Source organism: Taudactylus pleione, unplaced genomic scaffold, assembly GCF_031769625.1.
Source record: "Taudactylus pleione unplaced genomic scaffold, aTauple2 ptg000201l, whole genome shotgun sequence".
Taxonomy (NCBI): Eukaryota; Metazoa; Chordata; class Amphibia; order Anura; family Myobatrachidae; genus Taudactylus; species Taudactylus pleione.
In genome coordinates, this window is record NW_028284603.1 from 5,294,927 (window position 1) to 5,312,790 (window position 17,864).

General features: G+C 44.1%; 1 protein-coding gene across 4 annotated transcripts in view; it reads left to right on the forward strand.

Moving 5' to 3' along the window:
* The window catches only part of COMMD1 (copper metabolism domain containing 1), a 160,335-nt gene that overhangs the window by 108,410 nt on the left and 34,061 nt on the right, over positions 1 to 17,864 (forward strand). For 2 of the 4 annotated variants that reach the window (XM_088477207.1, XM_088477206.1), the window contains exon 3: positions 1,978 to 2,106. The exons of the other annotated variants lie outside the window; for them this stretch is intronic. In XM_088477207.1, coding sequence (XP_088333333.1) covers positions 1,978 to 2,067 — 90 coding nt within the window. In that variant the 3' untranslated portion in view covers positions 2,068 to 2,106. The remainder of the gene's footprint in view (positions 1 to 1,977; positions 2,107 to 17,864) is intronic. 4 annotated transcript variants of the gene reach the window in all.

The following is a 17,864-nucleotide window of genomic DNA, read 5'->3' on the forward strand; positions in this document are numbered from 1 at the left end:
CCTGTATTTTACCAAATTCAATATTAAATACTTCTACTTGCATGTAGGGCTATCAACATATATTTCTTTGCTTAACTCCCAACTCAATCCCTCCAGTCTGCGCAAAATCTGCGGTATCTCATCCGCGCTCATTACCTGCTTTCATTCACCCTTATAGACTTTCTTTCTGTGGAATGCCCTCTTCACACATCAAAACCTTCTCTAGTCTCCAAACCTTCAAGCGTTCCCTGAAAAGCCTTTTTGGGCTTATCATATTCCAGAACCATCAGCATAACCTCCATAGACTTTTCTACCCAACTAGCTCACTTTTACGCACAACTTTACATATATTCTCTACCTACACTCCCACAAAAAAATATTTTTAAACATAAAAAAAAAGTAAATTTCTGACTGGTTTTGCTGGGTAAAAATCGTCAGTTAAATCTATCCCAAAGAAGTTTTACACTTTACTACAACACTCCACATATTCAGTATTGCCACTATTTTATTATACTGAAGTATATACCAGATGGTAATATTAATACGATAAATGGGTGAGACCTTAAATTGAACGCTACAAACTCCAGAGAAGGCACAACTTCCAGCAGGGGTATAATTCATTTCATATTATTTTTTTTCACAGACGTGTGTAATAGAAGCCAGGTATCGTCCTTTTGAATAAAGCTTTAATTCACAGACAGGGAAATGGAACAGAAGTTCATTCTGAAAACGCTGTCTTTAGTTATTTATGCCCTGCTTCATAGAGGCCATTGTGAACCTGTCAAACTCATTCGTTTCAGATCTATCACTAATCCTTTTACAGACTGCCGGCTTCTCCACAGTCCATTCATAGGGCCAACACATGACTGCTGTTGATAAAGAGACTCATCGTACTTATGAGTAAGAGGCTGCTGAAGACGAGATGATTGAAAAATGGGAATGTAAGCCTCTAGTCATATGCCTGTCACTTGATATGGAACACACGAGTAGAAACGAAGGAATGATAAAACATGCAAAGAACTATTCAAAACAAAATGTTCACTACCATTTTAAAGAATTAACTAGCTTAATTTATTTAGAGAGAGAGAGATATATATATATATATATATATATATATATATATATATATATATATATATATATATATATATATATATATAGAGAGAGAGATAGACAGACAGGTGGTCATAGAATTACATGGTCATATGCCCTGTCCGATGCTTTATGCACAAATCCCATGTTTAGTGATCGGCGCATGCGGAGGATCTGTACTACGCATGTACTGATCATTGACTGCAATGGCGGTTGCAAGTCCCCCCCTAAGCCACCGCATGATTGACATGCTGCCACCGTTTGGGAGTTGGGTTTTGCTGTCTCCAGAAAATGGGGGGGTGTTGGCCCCCAGTTTCTGGGAGTGCCGAGGCCACTATCTGTTTCTTCCAACACAGATTTACTGGCCTGGTAAGCGGGCAGGAGGTGGCTATTGTGAGTAAGCAAAGATGGCTGATGCTGCAAACTTCACAAATGATGGTCGCGATGTTGATCCTTTCTTGCATCTTCGGATGCAGGCATCTGACTTGAGATGCCAACAGGAGGGGCATTTCCTTCAAATGCATCCATCTCTGAATCAGGCCCATAGTGCGTAAAACCAAGTTTTGCCTGTCCCCTTTGCCAATCCATGTCTGTACTTGGCACAGTTCCACAGTTTTGGCACAGCTGGCACGTGAGGGTTAGTGGCCATGACCATGTCTAATAAGGTGCCACATTTATTACTTACCTCCCCAAAGTGCCATCAGTTTGGTGGCACAGTTGGCATCCCCAGCATTCAGTGATTACAATGTAGTGGTCCAGAAGGATTGTGCCCCAAAACTTGGCGGGGCTGGCGTAAAACAAAAACCTGCTTTAATTTGCAATTTATTTATTTTTTACATACACATGCTTTGTGCTAAATATTTATTAGTTCCTCTCAAATGTTGTTGTCCATTTGTTCGCACCTAGACTTCATCTGTCACTCTACATGAAGCTATCGCATCTAATTTAGTTGTCACCGTTCTCTCGTGTGGCCGTCGGGGGATGAAAGCGCACTAGCAAAAGACGAACAGATACATGGATTCGAACATGATTTAGGTACGTGTACTGCGTGGAAAAATCTGCAGGCTTTGGCCGCGGAACAAGCTTCACTGTACAACCCAAGTTGTTTTCCTGGAAAAAAAAGTTTCTGCATTCACTACATAAGCTAGGCTATTCATTTCTCTGCTATGTGTTTATGCCAGATCAGGGGGAGGTAAGAAAAAAAAAAAAATAATAATTTCAAAATGTTTCAGAAACTTGTTGACCCCTGTGTAAGTGGAAGTACATCCCCTTTTGGGGAATTACTCCTCACAAAATAGGACCCCCATTGAGCATTAAAGAGTCTGTGACCTTTTATGCAAAGAAAAGATGAAAGGTAATGTTCAGGCAGCTATAGGTCATAATACTGTGTGGGTGACAGAACGGCTATATGTAGAAATACATATTTTTTTTTATTTTTTTTTTACTTTTGTTTTTAAATGTTTCATCCAAAATTAATATTAGCGTTTATATAGAGCAAATATATTACACAGCACTTTACAGTCTGAGACTGGCTATTCTGTTCCAGCAAAATCTACAATGTATTATTCCCTACCACAGTTACACAATAGCGCACAAACACCGGGGTGTAAGTTTAGTCAGGAGCCAATTGAATTTGAAGGCAGCGCTCCCGCATCCTGACTTTTCCCCCAGTAAAGTGGATAGAGCTGGACCATGATGACACTTTTCGCTGTGAATCTCGTCATCATGGCTCTGCCCACTCTGACCAATTTTTGTGCTCCCCACACCTCCCACTCCTATCCCTTTCACACTGCCATCAAATAACCCAAGTTATTACACATGAATGCGCAGCAACCCAGGTTACTGTGCAGTGTGAAAGGGTCCTACCGGCATTTCAACTCTGGTAACGAGCAGGGTTGAATACCTGGCTCGCAATGCAGTGTGAATGGGTAACCTGGGTCCCGTCCACTGCATAGGGAGAGCAGGTGATGGAGATGATCTCATCTCCATGCACCGGCTCAGCAGCGATGGCAGTGACCTCATCGTTTCGGCATTATTGCCGGTTAGGGCTGCCAGTCTGAAAGGGGTCTCGGGGGGTCGCACCCGGGATGTACGTGTGTACAAATACCGGGTGTGACCCAACAATTGCAATGTGAAAGGGGTTTTTCAAAACAACCTTTTAAAGATCTGGGAAGTAATGATTAACTTACCTGTATTTATTTGGACTTTTGGGAGGAAACAAATAAAAGCACAAATACAAACGCCTCATAGATTACACTGTGGTCTACTTCAGCTGCTGTCAAACTCTAGGCCTGATTCAGAAATGTACGCAAGCCCGATAGTCTGAGTACATCTCTAATGGCTCTGGGTCTGCGCAGGAGCATGTGCGGAATGGTTGCTGCGTGCTTGCTCTCGGATCCCCCTTATCTGTAGTATGATTGACCTGCTGCAGTGTTTGGGGGGATGGAGCGATACAGCGACCAGAACCAAAACTGGGGCGTGTGGAGCCCGGGGTCTGCGTCAACAGACTCAGTCTTCCTGGACCCAGATGTCAAGTTCCGCTGCACTTGTATTGCAGATGCATGCAGGAGGTGACTGTTTCCTACAGATACCGGCTGCATTTGCATTTGGTTGGACGGTATTGCACAGATGCTATCTTGCGGCTGTGGAATACCATCCATCTCTGAATAGGGCCCGCTGTACTTAAGGCAGCCTAACAGTCCCGGTTTTAAAGATATCCATGCTGATGCACAGGTGACTTGATTAGAACCTCAGTCAATTTGATTATATCAACCGTGCACACGCATGGATATTCTTAAAACCTGGACTGTACCTTGAGCACCGAGTTTCGGAAACCCTGCTCTGCATCAAGCTAATGACTCCATTGCTGCAATTGCTGAAAATGTACAATTTGAGTGATTGCATTCCTTTATCTTAGTAACACTCTTCAAAGCTATTATGAATTTTTACATCTATTAAGTTCCGTTACATAAAATACAAGTTTTCTTTCTGTATTTCCATGGCAGCAGATTTTTTTTTTCAGTAAACATTAGAAATACATTAGCTAAATTGCATGCTTTAATGAGCTTTTCCCAGTCCTGTTATTTCACCTTAATATTTCATGTGCTACTCCATTTTATATCTACGTTTTTAGGAAGCATAAATATTATAGTTCTAACATGTTACAAGCAATTTACAGAACAGAGGGCACGATTCAGCAGCATACACAATGGCGATTACATACACGCAGATCGATCGATTGTTTGCCACTGCACATGCGTATAAGCCGCACTGCACGTGTGCAGCGATCGCATTGCAATTGCAGACGCACAGAGGAATTAATCGCAAAGTGAGTGACAGGCTGTCAGCATTTGGGGGTGGTCATAAAAATGCAGGCATGTCTGGCCATTTGAGCACCGTGTCATGAGCGTGCATAAATTAGCCACCTGCGATTGCATACGCAGCATGAGAGCCCTCTGCGTGCGAGACTTGCAGTGTTTGCAACTGGCCACTTGGTACCGATGTTTATGCAGAACAGGAACATTGGATGGATATGAGAAAGCAGCAGTGGGTGTCTTTTTGCTGGCAGGCATTGGCATACAGCTGCGTTCCCTGCAAATTTGCAGCTGCGATCGCATTTGCGTACGCTGCTGAATCAGGCCCAGAGTAAATAAACTAGGAATGAACTATAAAATCAGTCATACCCAGCCTGTGTATTCCTGAGCTAAGATTCTATCGGTCACACTTGTGTGGTTTGTTTGTGAAGCCGAGCTGTATGCACTGGTAGGTGAGGGTTCGGGAGTGCGTACAGTGAAACTGGGAGGGTTGATATGGTTTTGACTCATGGACTGGGAACCTGAGAGATAGGCAGATGACCAGTACTTGGGAAGTTGGCTGAGACCCAAGTCATAGGTGCGGAATGTAACACGCCGGTGGCGTTCACCAGTGACCCCCGCAAGTGGATTTGGGCTTAGCTGTGCCCGAAGTGCAGGTCATGGTCCTATACTGGTTTGTGGTTGGAGCAATGAAAACACTTTGGATAGCTGTGAGTATGTGTGAACAGGAATGGGACCGGACTAGATACACCGGAATAGAACCGGACTGAATGCACCGGGATTGAACCAGACAGGATTATCTGGATGGAACCTAGATAGCAACTGAAGCTACTGGTGCAGCAAGATAGTAATCTGCAATGAGTAACAGAGATTTCTGCAGGAGCTGAAGACAGAATTGCAGTGTCAACTTGCACAGTGCTGGGAGCTTCCTTAAATACCCTGGGCTATCCAGGGATTTGGTGATGGAGTCAGGTGATGGCAGATTGGGATTCCGATTGCGGAGAGTTAGTCATCTGACTGGGAACAAGATGGCTGCGTCCAGCAGCAGGAGCCGGGGGGAAGGAATCCACGGGGAAACTGCAGCATGGCTCACCCAGGACCATGGGAGAGCGGTGGTCAGTGCTCAGATTTGCCGCTGCTCCGGCTGTAGACAGCCAGCAGTTTAGAACAGCGGGGTCTGCTGTGGCTGCGGATGATGAATGGAGACGCTGATATCTTCCGGCTTGTCAGCACATACTCCTGACAGGCAAGTGGCGGGGTTTGGTACTGAGGTTTCTGACAAGGTTCGTGGCACTATCTGGATGCTAAATGTCAGTGGTGTGCAAACTTTTTTTTTTTTTTTTGTTCTGTAAGCTTAATAATTTATTAGTGAACCTGGAAAGCCTAGGCTTTGTTCCAGCTTGTATGCACATATTTCCAGGGGCTGTCCTGGCAAATTAGTAAGGTAAGTCGTACCTCTCTGGACCATTATCACCAATTATCATTCAGTTGCCCCCACATACCAGCCTTCCGAATCATTACGTTGTTAGCTGGCAGTATTGGTAAAGGTGTTTCATAAACAATGAGAAGAGTCAATTTTAAGATTATCAAATTATGGATGGCCATTGATGGTTTCCCATAGAAGGTCGATGGTGGAGATCCAAAGGTTCAACAGACAGTACGGAGCTTAGCCCTGAACCACTACGTCCTGCTACCCTTCTCTGAATGGTCCACTGCCTGTCATTCCTCACCACATGGATATCCATTGATGAGTGCAAAACATTGATGGTTCCATGCCATCAATGGTTAATCCAGCGATGAACATCCTTACTTTAAGTCACAGCACCAACCAACAAATTTTTACAGCATGACTATATGAGCACAAGCTTATATTGAACATCCACCTACAAAAAGATGTGTTTTGCTTAGTTAAACTTATGTCTCATCAATGCATGGTAGGGTGTTCTGGTCAGCATGCGATGAGTTATAGTAGTACCCGTACTAGAATATTTAGTTAGGGAAACTTCCAAGTCTTCGCACTGGGAAAAAAAAACTTCTGGATAAATTTATTTACATGCCCTTTGAGTCCCTGTCCCAGTACTGGGATTTTATACTTTGTCTTAACAGTGGAAATCAGCAGATGGATTGCTATTTGAAAAACATCGGTCTAATGTTGATCAAATTCCAAGGTTCAAATTCCAAGGTTTAGAAAATCTGCTCCTTGGTGTCTGTTGGGGGTGGTGCTAGGAAACTAATGAATGTGGTAGGAGAGATTTTTTGTTTATATATTCGTAGCTTGACCAAACTATTCCTCCACACCAGTCCTTTTCCAAAAGCTAGTTAATTACGGCAGCTGGTTCTCCCTCGCAGGCGATTCATAGTTTCTCTGTTGCTGGTGCCCATTGACTGAGAGTTGATGCTGGAAATCTGCAGTGTGTGTGCTCGTGACTCAGTAGTGACCACTGGGGTTAACTGCAGGTTACAAAGTCAATGATTAATCATTTATGATGTTTGTTTACCTGGTGAATGTGGACTCTGATATTGTATAAGTGAGACATTGTGTGAAATGGAAATTTATGTCCGAGAATATAGTGACTAGTGCGGCAGTAAGAGCAGTTTAGAAGTCCAATGTATTCTTGGATTTTGAATAAGATATGAGCTATTGTGCAAACAGCCTTCAGTTTATAATTTAATTAAACCAATCTGCCATTGTACCTGTTGGAAAGACTCGTAGGACCACTATGCTTAATGGTTGGGTATGAAATCCCGGCTGCTTAATAGCCGCCGGGTGAAATACCGGCAATGGAAGCTCGATAGGAGCAGAATTCCCCCCCCTGCCCATAACCCTCCCTTGGAGTTGCCTAACTCTAAAACTCCCAGGGTGGTGCCTAACCCTAAATCCCACTGGGGGTGCCTAAACCTAACCCCCCCCCCTCCCCTCACCCTAAACCTAACCCTCCCAGGGGTGCCTAACCCTAACCTCCCCCCAGTGGTTAACAAATAAGGATTTTTTAACCTGCGCACACTCGATTTGACATGTCAGCTGCTGGTATTCAGGGGTCTGTCCAAAATCCCCTATTGTACAACATGGAATGAATTTGAATCTTGAATGCCTGTGCTTGACTTGTTTGTACATGGTAATCGTAAATATTGCTAGGTATAAATTACCCCTACTTGTCTAACGATGTATAACTGGTACCAGGGTGATCAATCAAAAAGATATTTATTATGAATGCATAGCAGGTTGTATATCTACAGCAGAAAAAATTAGGTTCTCAGGACAGTCGCACTGCTTCCTTATCCCTAATGTAACTGCAGTATATGGGATGTGTGAAGAGAAAGGTGGGGGGGGAATGGTGTAGAGATAAATTAGGGGATGGTTTACAGTTCAGCTCCCTGATTGGAAGGTGTTTTCAATACGGGGTGTAAGTAATAAACCCCTAATAATGTATAGTAAAAAATATAGTTAATCAACATAATCCAAATGATTCCCAAATGGAAAATTAATGTTTAAAAGTCATATGAGATCTGGTGAATTGAAATAGAACAAAGTTACGGGTGTTGCGCTCTGGAGGGGCGGCATCCCGTGCCCTCCGGTCAGACAACTTACCCTGTTGTCCTGATTCTCGTTTCCCTATCTGCTGTGTGGCTCCGATAGATGGGTGAATCACTCTCTGTTGCCTGCCGGAATCACCAACAGTGGCGGAACAGCCAAGTCCCCCGCTCCCGTGAGGTTATGTGGTCCTCCGCCGTCCACCGCCGCCGTTTAGTGGCTCTACTCACACTGGAGGAGACTGGTCCGAATGGTGCTGGTCTGGGTGCGTGCCTTGTTACGCCCTCTGTACAGATGCTCAGTGTAAACTGAGAGTGGTATGCCGCGTGCAGTGCAAGCGGAAACGGAATTCAAGGGTATGCTGGGAAATGTAGTTTTTGCGTCCAACGCATAATGATCTGTGCCTTCTTCATGGGTGCCTAACCCTAAGTCCCCCCAGGGGTGCCTAAACCTAACCCTCACCCCCCCCCCCCCCCTCTTCGGGGCTAAGAACTAAGCGTCCACGCTTCTGTTGGGCTAAAGACGCCTGTCTTTAGTGCCATGTCGGGATTTAGACAGCCGGATTCCGAGTGACGGCTTCTCGTCCGTCGGTATATTTTAACTGTATCCCCCATAAAGGATAGTCAACCCTTATACAAATTACAAATGAAAAGTTGTTTGTTTAAGAAATAATTAAACTTTTTAGTTTCTGGTGAAGTCTGTATACATTTCAATTCACTCTATTTGAATACCTGCACATAGCGGCCAACTGTCCTTAATTTCCAGGTCAGCGTCGGATCTTAAGGCTTTGTCCCTGGAAAGTTCACTGTTTATCCGTATTCACTGAAACCATATGCTCACACAGTGTAATGCATTATGAACCTGAATGCCTCGGCACAGCAGCAAAGTGTAATGTTGGTAACTCTGCTTTTATTTTATTATATATTCATTAGCAGTTTTGTTTCTTTTAAGTTTTTGTTGGTGTCACTACAAGCCCTAATCAGGTCACTAATCCCCAATTGTGACTTTCATGATAATTACTACTGTGCTAAAAGAGTGAATCCTGTCAGACGGGCATTGCCCATATCTTCTGTGCATGGTTTTTAGGTACAATTGAATTCCGCATTATAAAATAATTGTACAAACATAAATTAGTACGAAGCAGAACAAGCTATTACATTACAAATTTTCATTATGAAGAGTAATGTGGACAAATATCGATTGCAGTGGATCCCAGAGTGCTTTACCATTTTAAATGCCAGAAATGTCTATTGCAGAGACCTGGTAAATACTGTAAGTATAACGTCGAAAATATAATTACATATGTAGAAGCGCAAAGGGTGGACAATATAATACAACCTACCGCTTGGTTTATCCAATATCATCTGTTGTTTTGGAATCCTGAGGAAGGATTGTCTGTATTGCTGGCCTTATCTATACCAGTCTTTCCTCTTGGCTGAAGTGCAGCCAATTAACCTCCCCAGTAGGTTTTTTGACAGTGGGAAGAAACCAGAATATACATAGCAAACCATACAAACGCCACACAGAGGGCCTGAGATGTACTTTCATCCGATGTTTAGGGGTCTGCGATGTTAAATTGATGATGTTCCGACCAAATTTGACTACTTCATTCGTTGTTAGTAAATATATGGGTTAAGTCCTATGTGTCTCCCCAGGTCTTTTTAATTCAGGCAACCCTTACTATCCCCAGCCCTAAATTAGCTGTACACACTATCCCCAGCCCTAAATTAGCTGTACACACTATCCCCAGCCCTAAATTAGCTGTACACACTATCCCCAGCCCTAAATTAGCTGTACACACTATCCCCAGCCCTAAATTAGCTGTACACACTATCTCCAGCCCTAAATTAGCTGTACACACTATCCCCTGCCCTAAATTAGCTGTACACACTATCCCCAGCCCTAAATTAGCTGTACACACTATCCCCAGCCCTAAATTAGCTGTACACACTATCCCCAGCCCTAAATTAGCTGTACACACTATCCCCAGCCCAAAATTGGCTGTATACTTTTTTTTTTTTTCCCTTTAACTTTTTACATTTTTGCATACTTACCTATTACTTATGCCAGTTTGTGTGATTTATTTTTTTCTATTGTTTTGCTTGTTTTCTTCCAACCAAGTGCTTGATGGTGTTTCGTTGGATTATAACGCTACTTCCGGTAACTTGTATGGTGCGTGTGTGTGTGTGTATATATATATATATATATATATATATATATATATATATATATTATATATAAAACGTCTTCAACTACACAAAGCATTGCTAGGGCATTTTGTAAAGTAGGTTACACAGAACACTTGCTTTAAAATGAGCAGAAATAATTTTATTGGTGACATCTCGCTAATGTAAGTTATCTGCAGAGCATCTGTGTTGTTTTCCATGTTTGCAGTCTCGGCGGCCAGATTGTGAGAAACTGGATACTAGCGGCTTAGAGTTAATTCACTGTGAAATAGATAAGTGTCCATTACACTGTTCAAGCAAGCCTGTTGTCAACCACAGACTTCATTAACAACAGTAGTATAGAGAGCTGATAGCAGCTGCACTTCTGATTGAACCATTGTTTAGTTGCCACACAGAACTAGTTACTGTAAAATATGAATTGGCACTGCAACTATACTTTAAAGATGGGTACACACCTAGCAGATATACCTGCAGATGATGGTCGTTCATATACACTAAATGACCATCATCTTCCAGGTCCTGCTGGACGGGGCCAGGTCGGGGGCAACCCCTGCCCGCGACTGCGTCATGTATACGGGCGGTCGGCTGATCGCCCGTACACACTTGCCGATAGACAGATATATCTGCCATCGGCTGTGCAATAGAGCCGCCGCGATATGCCTGTGAACGACGTCGTTCACAGACATATCGCTGGTACACACTGGCCGACGGACACCAGATATATTGGCCAATCAATCGATCGGCCAATCTGTCGGTCAGTGTGTACCTAGCTTAAGGCTTGTACAGACAATTTTACAGCCAGCCCTGTTACGTTGCCTGCCCGGTCACCAGGTGAGGTCACGCGATCTATATTGGAAATGTGCTGTCACTACCAAGCATACGCTTCTGAAAATCGTGGTGAACAAAACAAATAGAGCATGAAAAATGGTTAGGAATATCCGTAGATTGTGTTCCAATAACATCAATTATGTAGAATCTTTTGAAAAGTTAAAGGAAAAAAACAAATACACAAAAATTAAACAAAAAAGATGCTAACCCTCTTAATAGTCTTTATGGATTATATTCAATTACCTGAAAGCTTTATGTGAGGAAAATTACTGTGGCTATTGTGACCATTATTTCATTATTGCGGGTATGCACTTTATTCCAATGCTATCCAATTGAAAAAATGTGATTACAATGTTTTTTTTCTGCCAAAAGCCTCCATTCAAAATTGAAAAAAAATAACAAAATAGCCTGTACCCCCAATTCAAAAAAAATAAATAAAAAGATTGGGTAACAGTGTAGATTTTACTGCCCCAAATGAAAATAAATATTTAAATGGCTGATTTGTGCATTATTAAAAAAAAATTATAAAAGCAAACTATTTTTTCTTCTACAAGGTCCATAGGGCTCCACAGGGGGACAATGGGGTGTAAGTGGTACTTGGAGGACCGGACCGGCAAAGCTTTTTCTATCCCAAGATGCTTCGGTCCTTCCCCCCTACACCCCGCCCACAGCCTGAAGGCAACTCTGTTTCGTTGGTGTCTGGAAAACCCAAGCTTTATTTTATAATTTATTTAAATTTTTACTATAGATCAAGCAGTGCTAGACAGTCCTCGTACGCGGCATCGCGACTCCAGCCATCGGCTAGGTACTCTTGGCGGGGCTCCGGGGGGATTTATCTAGCAGGGCTCCTCGGACCCCAGACTGCAGCCGGGACTCAAGGGGACAGGTAAGGTGGATTCCAGCTCGCAGGAACCCGCGTCTATGCGCAGTCTTACTTCCGGTCTCAGGCGACACACCAGAGGATCTGATGTAGATACTAGACCACCAGGGCATAACTTATACTGGTGCAGGAGACATCTGAGGCCAGGCACCCAGTGGTTGATGTCAGCATAGGGGAAACTATTCACTCCCTGTGGCCCCTCCCCCAGCTTAGGGCGCCATTCCACTGCGGTCTTGCCACCCCTGAGCTGCTCTTCCCTCACCCTCCGCCCACTCAGAGACTCACGACGGCCATTTTCTGCAACAGCCACAGGTCTCCGGGAACGCTGGGTCCAGTCTCTGTATACCTCTCCTAGGAGCCTGGTTATACAGAGCTATTTCCTACTAGCCACTGCTGCCCTTCTTGAGCCAGGCCATCATCCTAAACAATGCCAACAGTAAAGCATCCTTCTCAGCCAAGGGAGTGGACTCACTCACAATTTTGCCTAAGAACACAGCCATGAATAAAAAATGGTACCAAAACATCCTCCAAGAGCAACTTCTCCCAACCATCCAAGAACAGTTTGGTGACTAACAATGCCTTTTCCAGCATGATGGAGCACCTTGCCATCAGGCAAAAGTGATAACTAAGTGGCTCGGAACAAAACATCTTAGGTTTTGAGTCCATGGCCAGGAAACTCCTCAGACCTTAATCCCATTGAGAGCTTGTGGTCAATCCTCAAGAGGCGTGTGGACAAACAAAAACCCACAAATTCTGACAAACTCCAAGCATTGATTAGGCAAGAATGGGCGGCCATCAGTCAGTATGTGGCCAAGAAGTTGATTGACAGCATGTCAGGGCGAATTGCAGAGGTCTTGAAAAAGAAGGGTCAACAATGAAAATATTGACTCTTTGCATAAACTTAATGTAATTGTCAATAAAAGCCTTTGACACTTATGAAATGCTTGTCATTTTACTTCAGTATACCATAGTAACATCTGACAAAAAGGTCTAAAAACACTGAAGCAGCAAACTTTGTGAAAACCAATACTTGTGTCATTCTCAAAACTTTTGGCCATTTCTGTACATCTCTCACATTAGGGATGCAGCCTCCTATTTAGGAGAAGCTGCCTTGGATACTGGTCTCCTAGCTTCCAAAGCATCTGCTGCTTCCTTGATAGCCCCCCATATCGTTTGGCTTCACTCATGGAAGACAGCCTCGAACTCTAAAAAGGCTTTGGAGTGTCTGCCTTACTCTGGGGAGATCCTGTTTGTCCCAGAATTGGAAAAGATTGTGACTACCTTGGTAGCTTCTAAGATGGCGTTCTTGCCCTTTGCATCTACTACGAAGCATCGGATGTCATCCTTTCGGTACTGGAGTCCCCAGGGAAAAGCTAAAGGTCAGTACTTTCCACAGCAGTTGGCATCCGCAAAGGCCTCCAAGCCTAGGACCAAACAGGCCTGGGCTACTAGATGCCAAATCTGAGGACAAGTATTCAGCCTGACGGGGTGGGCCTACCCCTGGGGGCTCCCAGGGTGGGAGGTCGACTACTTCAGTTTGCCCAGTTCTGGCCCTCTCATTCCTGAGACGCCCCCCCCCAGCAATTCTTTTGCACAGGACCTCCATCGGATCCAAGCAAAGCCCTGCTCCTCCAGAAGGCCATTCAGTCCTTGCTGCTCCCGGGGGTAATAATTCCGGTCCCGTCATCACAGCCAGGGACGGGTTATTACTCTACCCTTTTCTTGGTTCATAAGCCCAACAGGTCTCATTGGCCTATCCTTAACCTCAGGTCTTTAAACAAGTTTATCAGGGTGCCCACGTTTCTTATGGAAACACTATGCTCTATTGTGCTGGCTATGGAGCCTGGGGACTTTATGGCGTCTCTGGACATTCAGGACGCTAATCTACATGTACCTATAGTGCCCTCTCATCAGCGATATCTCCGGTTTGCTTTCCTACAGCAACATTACCAAGTTCAGGCACTGCCTTGTGGGCTTTCTACGGGTCTTTACCAAGATCATGGCAGTTATGGCGGCCTATCTTCGTCGTCAGGAGATCAGACTGCTCCCATACTTGGATGATCTCTTGCTCTTAGCAAGCTCTCCAGAGATTCTTCACGGCCATCTACAGGTAACCATTGCCTTTCTACAAAAACACGGCTGGCTGATCAACTGTAAAAAGTCTTCCCTGACCCCTTCTAAAAGAATGGTGCATCTAGCAGCCTTCTTGGACTCTCAGGCTCAGAAAATCTTCCTGACAGCAGACAAATCTCTGCACTACAGCACCGAGTGCGCAGGTTACTCCACAGGCGCCGAGTGTCAATTCACTCTGCAATGCAGAACTTGGGATCCATTGTGTCCACCTTCAACATAGTGGACTTCGCTCAGTTCCACTCCAGGCCCCCTACAACACATGATCCTCTCCAGGTGAATTGGGCTGCCCCATCTGCTCAGATCCCAGACGATGGGCCTCTCTCCGGCGGTTCGCCTTTCCCTATCCTAGTGGCTACAGATGTCCCATTTAAACAAGGGTTGCCCCTTTTTGATCCTGGACTGGGCACGCCTCACCACGGACGCAAGCCTCCACGCAGTGACCGCCCAGCACTCCTTCCAAGGACGCTGGACTCCAGCCAAGGCAACGTCCTGGAACTCCGAGTCATCTACACTGCCCTCACCATGGCTCAGGATATTCTTCAGGGCAGGCCAGTAGAAGTACAGTCCGACAATGCCATGGCAGTGGCCTACCTCAATCAGCAGGGAGGCACTCTTAAGTCGGTCAGCAATGGCAGAAGTGTCCCGCATTCTCACATGGGCCGAACACCATCTCCCAGCCATCTCCGCAGTGTTCATCCCGGGGATTCTCAATTGGGAAGCGGATTTCCTCAGCGATCATGATGTACATGCAGGGGAGTGGTCTCTACATCCAGAAGTCTTTCAGTTCCTGGTGGACAAATGGGGTCTACCAGACGTGGTCCTCATGGCCTCACCACACAACCACAAGTTTCCAGTGTATGGGGCCAGGACAAGGGACCCTGACGCAGCCTTTGTGGATGCATTGTCCGTGAAGTGGACCTTCCGTTTGGCGTACCTCTTTCCTCCAGTCTCCCTTCTTCCTCTGGGTTCTTCGGCAGTGCATTCAAGAAGGGGTGAATTATAGGCAGATAAACGGTCTGCGCTCCTACAGAAGGGTATATGTTATACCACTAGCTGCTGTCCCCTAAAGGGTTGTCCTTAATACCCACAATTAGGAACCATAAATATATAGAGGGAAGCGCTCTGTGGTAAATGGGATAGAACATAAAATAGTATGGCAAGCTTCAATAGACTGGCAGGCTATTGGGTATATTTGGGAATATTGTATTAGTCAGAGTTAATATGTCTACTTGGTGTCAGGTGGGCAAAAACTTGGGGCTGAATCTTGTTAATAGTGGTGAATCTCAGTCTTAGAGGGAGGGAAGGAGTTTATATCCAGGTCTCCTGGGCAATAACTGTAGGCAGGGGCTTCAGTATATCCTCAGTATGCCAAAGGAATATAGATGTCAGTGTTGTAATCCATATTTATGAAACATAATTCTGGAACAGTAGGCAAAAACTTTAGGCTGGATGTTCTAATTAGATGTGTGCTTCTTCCTCGTGATCCTGATGCAAACCTTCTCACCGCTCTCAAAACCTCAAGAAGGGGGTACGGTCCTGTTGGTAGCTCCGGCTTTGCCCATACACCATTGGTACTCCGATCTTCAAAGTCTCTCCATAGACGCTCCTTTCCAACTTTAGGGGTGCTCTCCTGTGGCTTCCCATTTCTGATCTTTCATCAGGACAGAGCTGTTCTTTGAACGCGCCCTGACTTCTTTCCCAAGGTGGTCTCTCGTTTCCACTTTAATGAGGAAATTGTAGTTTCAGCCTTTCAATCACCAGACCTCTCCGCAGGTGATGCCTCCTTGGATGTGGTCTGTGCTCTGAAGATCTATGTGGACCATACTGGTTCCATCAGGAAGACAGATTCTCTCTTTGTCCTATATGGATTCCATAAGAGGGGATGGCCAGCTAACAAACACTCTGGCTAGATGGCTTCCTGTGCCGGCTACATTATCTGCTCATTCTACTCACTCTGTGAGTCGCTCGTGGACAGCCCGCCATGGTGCGTCTGCCGAACAACTATGCAAGGCGGCCATGTGGTCTTCTGTCCACACCTTTCTTAGGTTTTAAGCCTTTGCTACATTTGCCTCTCGGGATGCTTCCTTTGGACGCCGGGTTCTCCTCTTAGCTCAAGAGTGTTCCCACCCTAATATCTGCTTTTGGACATCCCCATTGTCTACCTGTGGAGCCCTATGGATCCTGAAGAAGAAAAGGAGTTATGGTAAAACTTACCCTTGTTAACTCTCTTTCTTCGAAGTCCATAGGTTCCACAGGGCACCCAACCTGACGCCTCTGGCTTCTATGGGTTTCTTCTCTTTGTCACTTGTTTTCCTTCTCTTTTTGAGAGTGTGATTATTCAGTGTACCAATCTTCCTTCTCTCCTATCCTGCTCCTGCCTTGGGCTTGTTAACAAAGCTCAGTTGCCTTCAGGCTGTGGGCGCGGTATAGGGGGGGGAAGGACTGGAGCAGCCTGGGATAGCAAAAGGCTTTGTTGTTGGTGTCCGGTCCTGCAAGTACCACCTACACCCCATTGTCTCCCTGTGGACCCTATGGACTTCAAAGGAATAGAGTTAACAAGGGTACATTTTACCATAACTCTCTCCTTTTTCCTTTAATTAAATACAAATAAAAGTAAAAAGTTGAAAGAAAGAACAACTAAAAAGTTGATTTTGGGTTAACTTGAGGCCAATGACATGTAATTATTGAGCCAATTCAGCTAATTGAAAATGTCCAATTGTTAGTTGGTGTTCTGAACCAAGTCCTGGCATTTTTACATTAAAACAAGGCGTTTTCCCAACTTTGCACCTGCTCCTTTCATGAGAAGACAGAGCAGCGGTAATTTCAATAGGAAATTCTCATGTCCAATTGAGTAGCAAAAACCTTGTGCCTGCAGTGCAAGATTTTTGTAAAATTTGCAGCCAATTGAATATGCCCCTACTGTATATTGGCAATTCTAGGGCATTGGCAAATTAAGATGACCAGGAACTTCATATTTATGGTATTCATATATTTAATTGCAAAACTGAAAGAAATAATAGTAACACAATACAGGTTGACCCTCTTTATCGATAATTCACCAATGGCCGCTGACCCAGGAGGTGCCTCAATACAGCAAAACATCTATAGTCCACCATATTAACCGTATTAAGCTTTCAATGTCCTCCACAAGATAATAATACCACCCATGTTCTGGCACTAGGCCCGGAGTCTGGAATTCTCAAATCCAACACCTTTCCTGAGCTGAAATATGCTCTAATCCAGCACTGGCTAGGCCCCAAAATTTCTTATTAGAGAAATTAAATCTGAAGAATGTGGTATCTACAAATAGTGTTTTAGTTTTATACATACAATATAGGTTATCTGTGTTTTTCATTATAAATTAGAAACTTTAGCTTTCTTTTATCTCTAGGCTACTTGGTTTTATTGTGCTTTGTCATTACAAATGCATAATTTCAATCTGTAAAATAAATGGTAACCATAACAATTAAATAATAAAAACAACACTGCATAAGCGCAATAAACTAGTATAGATCCTTGCCTTTTACTGTGTTTAGTGACTTAAAATATGTATAACAAAATAAATGATTAAAGTAAAAAAATGTGTTCAGTATAGTTAAGTAACAAAGCTGTCTAGCACCTAAAGTCTGAAAGATTTATATATATATATATATATATATATATATATGTGTATATATGTGTTCATCTTTATTTATAAACTCTAGGCACCTGTTATTTAGGGGCAGTTGTATCTTCTTGTAGCTTAACCCTCCCCACCCCGTACCCTAACCCTCCTCGTTAGTGCCTAAACCTAACCCTCCCCACTTAGTCCCTAATCCCCCCCAGGGTTGGCTAGCCCTAACCCCCCCCCAAAAAAACAAAAAAAACAACCTAACGCTAACCTTGCAATGCTGCCTAAACCTGGGAATGCACAAGCCATG